Here is a 10150-nt window from a genome sequence, read left to right as displayed (position 1 = left end):
CCCTCTATAACCCCCTGGTACCGCAGAGGTATGCTGGAGTTGTCTGGAGGGGCAGCGCTTCTCTGTCAGCATCCTGTAGTGAGATCTGCTGGGAGAAAATGGCGCTGGTGAGCTGCTGGGTCTGCCCTGAGTGGGAGCCCCGCCCCCCTCTAATGGCGCGCGGCTTCCCGCCCTTTTGTTTATACTGGCCTTGTGGTATTATGTGTGACAGCGGGACACAGCCCCAGTCAGACCAGTGTAGGGTAGTCTTGCTGGCTCAGAACGCCCCTCATAGCACTGACATACAGTTAATATGTTGTTGAGCCTTCCAGGAGCGCAGCCTGAAACCAGAGCTGCGCTCCCACCATTGTGCCACCATACCCACCGGCGACCCACTAACCGGGAATCCGGCGCTGTACTCACCACTCTTCTGGCTCTGTAGGGGTGTCAGCGTGCTGCGGGAGTGTGCGGTCACCATAGTGGGGGTTGCGGACATTTCCCTCAGGAGCTCAGTGTCCTGTCAGCGGAGTAATGGAGCCAGTAACTCTGTATTAAGTTGGTCCATTCTCCCCCCCAAGTCCCAGAAAGCTGGCAGACTGGTGCCAAACAGCCTCCTGTAAAATAACACTCTAGAAAACAATAAAACTAAGAAAACTCCTAGGAGCTCCCCTAGCTGTGACCGGCTCCTCCGGGCACATTAACTAAACTGAGTCTGGTAGGAGAGGCATAGAGAGAGGAGCCAGCCCACATTGTGAAACATTTAAAGTGCCCATGGCTCCTAGTGGACCTCTATGACATAAGAGAAATATTCTTTAAAGCAGAAACAATTCAGGTTATGTTTCAGTTTTGCAGATAAGTAAAGCAGATACATATCAGGAGCCAAAAGCCTATGGGGGTCATTCAGACCAAGCCGCAATAACACCACGCAGCAGTCTGCTGGTGGTGGCAAAATGCATGTGCGCAGCGGCTGCTCAGACACACATTGTGGTCGCATCCCTAGGGGTAAATGCGGGCGGGCCAGGACCATTTTCCCGGGGGGGCTGCGTGATGTCACATCTGCGGTCATCTCTGATTAACCCCCTATAAGCTTCCAGAGTGCACCTCATATCTCATCTTTTCCAAGTTACCACAAATGATACGAGATCGGTAGCAGCACTACTTTCAGGATTATTACACAGAACACACATAAAGGCTGACACTGCAAATAACAGTAACATACAAGGGATTAGACATAAGGAAGCATAATAATCATTAAGTCCTTATTATCAACGGATTCTGTACTGGACCCATATACCTCTTTACTGCCTCCAGCACCCCCTGGTACTGCACTGCAGCCATCTGCCCTGTCTTCCCTACTACTTCCATCCGTCGTGTCTCACCCCACTACTGCCACCACCCTTTCGCCCCCACTACTGCCACCTGCCCTGACTCCCCCCCAACTACTACCAACCTTTCTCCCCCACTACTGCCACTCACCGTCTCTCCCCACTACTGCCATCCACCTGCCTCCCCCTTTTGACACCGCCCTGACTCCCCCACTACTGCCACCCACCCTGTCTCCCCCCACTACTGCTACCACCCTGTCTCTCCTCACTACTGCCACCCACCCTATCTCCCCCAACTACTGCCACCCACCCAGTCAAGAAATCCAGAATTTAATTCTCCTGGTGGCTGCGAACTGTCGCATGCCCTGTCTCCCCTCCCCACTACTGCCACCTACCCTGTCTCCCCCCTGACATTTCAGCACTGCAGGTGGAAGTTAGAAAGCAGGGCAGTAAGGAGGCAGAATTTGCTTCTGGTACCATGGACCCTGGTCATGTAGGGCTGGGAGAGTCAGTAAGATTATGTAATAGAGTCCCCATATTACAGGCAGCCGGTGAAGGGACCAGAGAATGGGTGTTATGTGGCAGGAACGGGCTGGTTAGGTAACAGCCTGGCTACTGCATTCTGTACAAGCTACAAACGGTGCAATTATTTTGCTGGGAGACCCAGGTAGAGGACATTGAAATAGTCTATGCGTGATGATACAAGTGCATGTATGACTGTAGGTAGATCTTCTGAGGGAAATAAGTGCTGGAGTCTGGCTATGTTCCTCAGATGAGGATCTGATTGTGGCTGATACCTGATGTCTAAGTGTCACTCCACAATCCAGGAAACCAAGATTCCACACAGGATCAGTATTTTGTAACTCTGAACGCCCAAGCGTTGGTTTGCAAAGCTGAGTTGTAGCCCTGCCCTATGACGGTGAGCTTCTATCATGTGTATCTGTTTCACCAGGACTGAGTCACAGTCAACTGGCATCACCCACACCTGGAGCTCAGCTAGACAACCATTTAGGAATGGTACTGGGTTCTCAGTACCCGGAGCAAAAGACAGGTCATCTGTATAGCAGTGGTAGATGAGGGCATGACATCTGATTATTTCACCCTGCGGTAGCATGTATATTGCAAATAGCATAGGAGATAGGATAAGAACCACATGGCAATGATGAGTATACTCCAGAATATTAAAATGGTCCCTCACCTGAGTGATGTCTATTGTGTGCAACAAGAGCTGATTTACTTCTCAGAGTATGGAAATGGCTTCTCATTTGTGTGACTTCTCTGATGTATAACTAGATGTGATTTACTTAAACACCATTTCCCACTAAGAGCAAGAAAATGGCTTCTCACCTATGTGACTTCTATAATGTTTAATAAGATCTGATTTGTGTCCAAAAAATTTCCCACACTCAGAACATGGAAATGGCTTCTCACCTGTGTGACTTCGCTGATGTGTAACAAGTTGTGATTTCCGTGTAAAACATTTCCCACACTCAGAGCAAGAAAAAGGCTTCTCACCTGTGTGACTTCTCTGATGTTTAATAAGATCTGATTTATGTGCAAAACATTTCCAACACTCAGAGCAAGAAAATGGCTTCTCACCTGTGTGACTTCTATAATGTTTAATAAGATCTGATTTGTGTCCAAAACATTTTCCACATTCAGAACATGGAAATGGATTCTCACCTGTGTAAATTCGCTGATGTATAACAAGATGCGATTTCCGTGTAAAACATTTCCCACACTCCGAGCAAGAAAATGGTTTCTCACCTGTGTGACTTTTCTGATGTCTAACAAGATGTGATTTCTGTGTAAAACATTTCCCACACTCAGAACATAGAAATGGCTTCTCACCTGTGTGACTTCTCTGATGTTTAATAAGATATGATTTATGTGCAAAACATTTCCCACACTCAGAACATGGAAATGTATTCTCACCTGTGTGACTTCTCTGATGTGTAACAAGAGCTGATTTCTTTATAAAACATTTCCCACACTCAGAACATGGAAATGGCCTCTCACCTGTGTGACTTCTCTGATGTATAACAAGATATGATTTCCGTGTAAAACATTTCCCACACTCAGAGCAAGAAAATGGATTCTCTCCTGTGTGACTTTTCTGATGTCTAAAAAGGTGTGATTTCTGTGTAAAACATTTCCCACACTCAGAACATGGAAATGGCCTCTCACCTGTGTGACTTCTCTGATGTATAACAAGATACGATTTGGGTGTAAAACATTTCCCACACTCAGAACATGGAAATGTATTCTCACCTGTGTGACTTCGCTGATGTTTAACAAGATGTGATTTCTGTATAAAAGATTTCCCACACTCAGAACATGGAAATGGCCTCTCACCTGTGTGTCTTCGCTGATGTGCAACAAGTTGTGATTTCCGTGTAACACATTTCCCACACTCAGAGCAAGAAAATGGCTTCTCACCTGTGTGACTTCTTTGATGTTTAATAAGATCTGCTTTGTGTCCAAAACATTTTACACACTCAGAACATGGGAATGGCCTCTCACCTGTGTGACTTCTCTGATGTTTAATAAGATATGATTTATGTGCAAAACATTTCCCACACTCAGAACATGGAAATGTATTCTCACCTGTGTGACTTTTCTGATGTCTAACAAGATATGATTTGTATGTAAAACATTTCCGACACTCAGAACATGGAAATGGTTTATCACCTGCCTTAGCTGCCTGATGGGTGATAAGCTTTGTGTTCTGTGTAAAACATTTGGCATCTATAGAACAGGGAAACACTGTATCTACTGTCAGAGCTGTAACAGATGCACCAATATCAGAGTGATCAGGAGAACATTCCCCAGGATCAGAGGGATCAGCTGATAGAGCTGGATGTATAATTGGGGTAATGGGGTTATCTCCGGGAGATTCCTGTCTACTGTCATTATCTTTTATGTCACAATCCGGGGATAACATTAGATGTCCTTCTGAGATATTCCTGCTTGTGTGTCCATCTGCTGGAAATAAAACACATTATGGAAATGAGACATTTTCTGTAACAATATTAATCTTGTAAACAATAGGAGAAGACGACTCTCTGGGACACTTAATTGTAAATGTGTGTGTATAATAAAACATAACTTTTAATGAAGGCTTTATAATATTGTGTCTCAGACGATCATTGTGTCTACCCTCCTGAGAACACTCACAATAACAAATGTAATATTATAATAAGACTTAGATATAACTCTCTCTTGTACTGGTAACTAACCATGAAATATATATGGAGATGTAGTCACTCGCCAAGTCCTATGTCAGCTCCAATGTAAAACAATGGATGGGGAACATATCGTATGAATTGGAGATTCTAGATGAACAATAACATCAGTCATATGAGATGATGGATCAGAGAAATGTCTCCTAACGTTACTCCTGGAAGCATTGGTAAGGTAGCATTCCTTTATGTGTGTGCTCATACGCTGGTAAGCCTGTACATGTGTTACTCACCCTTATATAAGGTATATTGCTACAGCAGAGTAGGTGTGGAACAAAGTATTTTACATGCAATACACCATATAATACCCTGCAATCATCATCATCTGCTAGGATATAATCCACTTTTACACCCCCATCATCAGTGTTTTACCTCTATTCTCTCAATAGTAATAAGGATGATGTGAGTACGGTAAGTATGATAAGGAGAATTACATATCAGAATCTATACAGCTGCTGTCATACTTCTGCTTTTCATACGTGTGCTACTGGCAGCAGTGAACATCTGAGTGAGATTGCAGGAAAGACTGCAAAGTCTGATGAGAAAGAGATTGGATCTGCCTTTGTAGGGATGTACCACACCTATCACCCGTTAGTATATAAAATAATAAATAAGAGGGGCCTGAGTCCATCCAGACGTGCTTTCTGGAGTTCTCCTCACTAAGTAGCTTCTTATCTACCCTACCTGATAGCTCTCAGCCACCACTGGGACCAAGACCCAATTTATTAAGTCCCCCACTCCTACTGTGCAAAAGCCACTCGCTCCGCTCACTCCGGGCACTGTTCACTGCCGCAGCCTAGTGACGCTGCTGAAGTCACGGGCTGTAGTCTGGGGCTATGTGCGCCCAGTCTTTCCTGCACGCTCCGGACACCTACCTTGGAGGAGCTTTTGGCTCAGGAGGGAGCACTTGCTCTCCCAATCACACAGGTGCACAGCTCCCACTACTTCTGGGGACAGAACGGGCTGCCCATAGTCACTGGAGCCCGGTGGTGATATTGGGAAGTGAGGTGGCTGCCATTTTGGATCATGGCGCCCGGCCATCACATGCTTTGGCTTCTGCTTTCAATAAGGTGTAAAATAAGATTTTACTCACCGGTAAATCTATTTCTCGTAGTCCGTAGTGGATGCTGGGGACTCCGTAAGGACCATGGGGAATAGACGGGCTCCGTAGGAAAAAAGAAAAAATGGGAGCGCAGGATGAATCCAATAAGTATTTTTTATTAAAATATTGTTATATTAACCACATAAAAGTACAGTGCATGAACTAGCCTAAAAATAATGAACAATTAATAATATTTAAATATATACAAGACTGCCGTATCTCCTGAACCAATATGAATAAGAAAACCTTTAATAAACCCTAATTAAGGGCTGCATTGATGCTTCATGAAAATCAGCCGTGCGTCCACGGGCTGAAGTATTTGTAAAAAGGAGACTGATGAAAAGTGCCTCTGTTATAAGTCACTGTTAGAGTGTACACTCTCTTCTCCTTGTACACAAAAGAACCTCATTAGCAAAGAGTATCCCAGTATTGAACTTGCGGACAACCGTGCTGTATTATTAAGTAGCAGATAGACAGTGATGGTCAAATTCACTTTGTAGTATGTCACTGGATGTGAGAGCCTCTCCGTCAAAGGCGCTGTACTGAGCCGGGTTTGCAGCGGCTCTATGCAGTGAAAGTACAGCTGATCACATCACCAGTGAACCATCCAGATGAACACGGTTGTTTTTCTCCGCTGAAGGGTACTGTACCAATTTAAACGTGCAGCAGTGCAGAAAGATTGAAGCAGCAGAGTCCCCAGCCGCTGGTGGAAAGTCCGTTATAATTGCGGCTACGGTCCACTCGATATATGCGGCTCACAGAGTATCAGGAGAATGCAGCAGTCAAATTAAGTCCTTCAATGGAGTACCTTAACGCGTTTCTCGGCCTACAACGCTGGCCGTTTCATCAGAAGGAAATGAATAAAAAGCTTTTATCATCACTGTCGATTTGCCATTTAATAATACAGCACGGTTGTCCGCAAGTTCAATACTGGGATACACTTTGCCAATGAGGTTCTTTTGTGTACAAGGAGAAGAGAGTGTACACTTTAACAGTGATTTATAACAGAGGCACTTTTCATCAGTCTCCTTCTTACAAATACTTCAGCCCGTGGACGCACGGCTGATTTTCATGAAGCATCAATGCAGCCCTTAATTAGGGTTTATTAAAGGTTTTCTTATTCATATTGGTTCAGGAGATACGGCAGTCTTGTATATATTTATACATTATTAATTGTTCATTATTTTTAGGCTAGTTCATGCACTGTACTTTTATGTGGTTGATATAACCATATTTTAATAAAAAATACTTATTGGATTCATCCTGCGCTCCCATTTTTTCTTTTTTCACATTCATTTTGATCCATTGTTGGGGCAGCCCGCCCACAACTGGTGAGCAGCCGTCTGAATCCAACTAGATATAGTGTGTGTACTGTAGAGCGCCAATCTTTTGTATTCAATTTTGGGCTCCGCAGGAGACTGGGCACTCTAAAGAAAGATTTAGTACTATCTGGTGTGCACTGGCTCCTTCCTCTATGCCCCTCCTCCAGACCTCAGTTAAGGAAACTGTGCCCGGAAGAGCAAACATTATAAGGAAAGGATTTTGGAATCCCGGGTAAGACTCATACCAGCCACACCAATCACACCGTATAACTTGTGATATCCAGTCAACAGTATGAACAACAACAGGGCATCAAACAATGGATGCCAACATAACATAACCCTTTATTAAGCAATAACTATATACACGTATTGCAGAAAGTTTGCACTAGGGACGGGCGCCCAGCATCCACTACGGACTACGAGAAATAGATTTACCGGTAAGTAAAATCTTATTTTCTCTGACGTCCTAGTGGATGCTGGGGACTCCGTAAGGACCATGGGGATTATACCAAAGCTCCCAAACGGGCGGGAGAGTGCGGATGACTCGGCAGGACCGAATGGGCAAACACAAGGTCCTCCTCAGCAAGGGTATCAAACTTGTAGAATTTTGCAAATGTGTTTGAACCCGACCAAGTAGCAGCTCGGCAAAGCTGTAATGCCAAGACCCCTCGGGCAGCCGCCGGAGAAGAGCCCACCTTCCTTGTGGAATGGGCTTTCACTGATTGTGGATGCGGCAATCCAGCCGCAGAATGAGCCTGCTGAATCGTGTTACAAATCCAGCGGGCAATGGTTTGCTTTGAAGCAGGATCACCCAGCTTGTTGGGGGCATACAGGATAAACAGCGAGTCAGTTTTTCTGACACCAGCCGTCCTGGCTACATAAATCTTCAAAGCCCTGACTACGTCAAGCAACTTGGAATCCTCCAAGTCACTAGCAGTCGCAGGCACCACTATAGGTTGGTTCAAATGATAAGATGACACCACCTTTGGCAGAAATTGTGGATGAGTCCGTAATTCTGCCCTATCCATATGGAAAACCAGACTGGGGCTTTTACACGACAAAGCCGCCAATTCTGACACACGCCTAGTCGAAGCTAAGGCCAATAGCATGACCACTTTCCACGTGAGATACTTCAGCTCCACGGTCTTAAGTGGCTCAAACCAGTGGGATTTAAGGAAACCCAACACCACGTTGAGATCCCAAGGTGCCACTGGTGGCACAAAAGGGGGCTGAATATGCAGCACTCCCTTAACAAACGTCTGAACTTCAGGAAGAGAAGCCAGTTCCTTTTGAAAGAAAATAGATAGGGCCGAAATCTGGACCTTTATGGATCCCAACTTCAAGCCCATAGTCACTCCAGACTGTAGAAAGTGCAGAAACCTGCCCAGCTGGAATTACTCTGTAGGGGCCTTCCTGGCCTCACACCAAGCAACATATTTTCGCCATATGCGGTGATAATGCTTTGCTGTCACGTCCTTCCTAGCCTTTATCAGCGTAGGAATAACTTCATCCGGAATGCCTTTTTCCGCTAGGATCCGGTGTTCAACCGCCATGCTGTCAAACGCAGCCGCGGTAAGTCTTGGAACAGCCAGGGTCCCTACTGCAACAGGTCCTGTCTGAGAGGCAGAGGCCATGGATCCTCTGTGAGCATTTCTTGCAGTTCCGGGTACCAAGTCCTTCTTGGCCAATCCGGAACAATGAGTATTGTCCTCACTCCTCTTCTTCTTACGATTCTCAGCACCTTGGGTATGAGAGGAAGAGGAGGTAACACATAGACCGACTGGAACACCCATGGTGTTACCAGTGCGTCTACAGCTATCGCCTGAGGGTCTCTTGACCTGGCGCACTATCTTTGTAGTTTTTTGTTGAGGCGGGATGCCATCATGTCTACCTGTGGCAGTTCCCACCGACCTACAATCTGCGCAAAGACTTCTTGATGAAGTCCCCACTCTCCCGGGTGGAGGTCGTGCCTGCTGAGGAAGTCTGCCTGCCAGTTGTCCACTCCCGGAATGAACACTGCTGACAGTGCTTGCACGTGATTCTCCGCCCACCGGAGAATCCTTGTAGTTTCCGCCATCGCAGTTTACATGAGCCACCGCGGTGATGTTGTCTGACTGAATCAGCACCGGTTGGTTGCAAAGCAGGGGCTCCGCTTGACTCAGGGCATTGTATATGGCCCTTAGTTCCAGGATATTTATGTGCAGACAGGCCTCCTGACTTGACCACAACCCTTGGAAGTTTTTTCCTTGAGTGACTGCCCCCCAACTTCGGAGGCTCGCCTCCGTGGTCACCAGGACCCAGTCCTGTATGCCGATCCTGCGGCCCTTGAGAAGGTGAGCACTCTGTAGCCACCACAGAAGAGACACCTTGGCCCTGGGGGACAGGGTGATCAGCCGATGCATCTGAAGATGCGATCCGGACCATTTGTCCAACAGATCCCATTAAAAGATCCTCGCATGGAACCTGCCGAAGGGAATGGCTTCGTACGATGCCACCATCTTTCCCAGGACTCGCGTGCAGTGATGCACCGACACCTGTTTCGGATTAAAGAGGTCTCTGATTAGAGTTACCAGCTCTTGAGCCTTCTCCACCGGGAGAAACACCTTCTTCTGGGCTGTGTCCAGAATCATGCCCAGAAAGGGCAGACGCGTCGTAGGAATCAGCTGCGACTTTGGGATATTCAGAATCCAGCCATGCTGTTGCAACACTTCCTGAGTGCGCTCTACGCTGATCAGCAACTGCTCTCTGGACCTCGCCTTTATGAGATGGTCCAAGTATGGGATAACTGTGACTCCTTGCTTTCTCAGGATCACCATCATTTCTGCCATTACCTTGGTAAATATTCTCTGTGCCGTGGAGAGCCCAAGCGGCAACGTCTGGGATTGGTAATGACAGTCCTGTACCACAAATCTGAGGTACTCCTGATGAAGCGGATAAATGGGGACATGCAAGTAAGCAATCCCCCTCTTCCAGGCTTGCAATGACTGCTCTGAGCGATTCCATTTTGAACTTGAATCTTTTCAGATAAATGTTCACGGACTTTAAATTTAATATGGGTCTAACCGAACCGTCCGGTTTCGGTACCACAAACATTGTGGAATAGTATCCCTTCCCCTGTTGAAGAAGGGGAACCTTTACCACCACCTGCTGGAGAAACAGCTTGTGAATTGCCGCTACCAC

The 10150-nt window shown here is 46.3% G+C and overlaps 1 protein-coding gene across 1 annotated transcript in view; it reads right to left on the bottom strand.

The window, feature by feature from the left end:
* Positions 1 to 2625: 2625 nt before the first annotated feature.
* The window catches only part of LOC134983363 (uncharacterized), a 163209-nt gene continuing 155684 nt past the window's right edge, over positions 2626 to 10150 (bottom strand). Inside the window, exon 9 of the mRNA XM_063949067.1 lies at positions 2626 to 4284. Coding sequence (XP_063805137.1) covers positions 2626 to 4284 — 1659 coding nt within the window. The remainder of the gene's footprint in view (positions 4285 to 10150) is intronic.

Source organism: Pseudophryne corroboree (assembly GCF_028390025.1).
Source record: "Pseudophryne corroboree isolate aPseCor3 chromosome 3 unlocalized genomic scaffold, aPseCor3.hap2 SUPER_3_unloc_13, whole genome shotgun sequence".
Taxonomy (NCBI): Eukaryota; Metazoa; Chordata; class Amphibia; order Anura; family Myobatrachidae; genus Pseudophryne; species Pseudophryne corroboree.
This window is presented reverse-complemented; position numbering and strand designations above follow the sequence as displayed.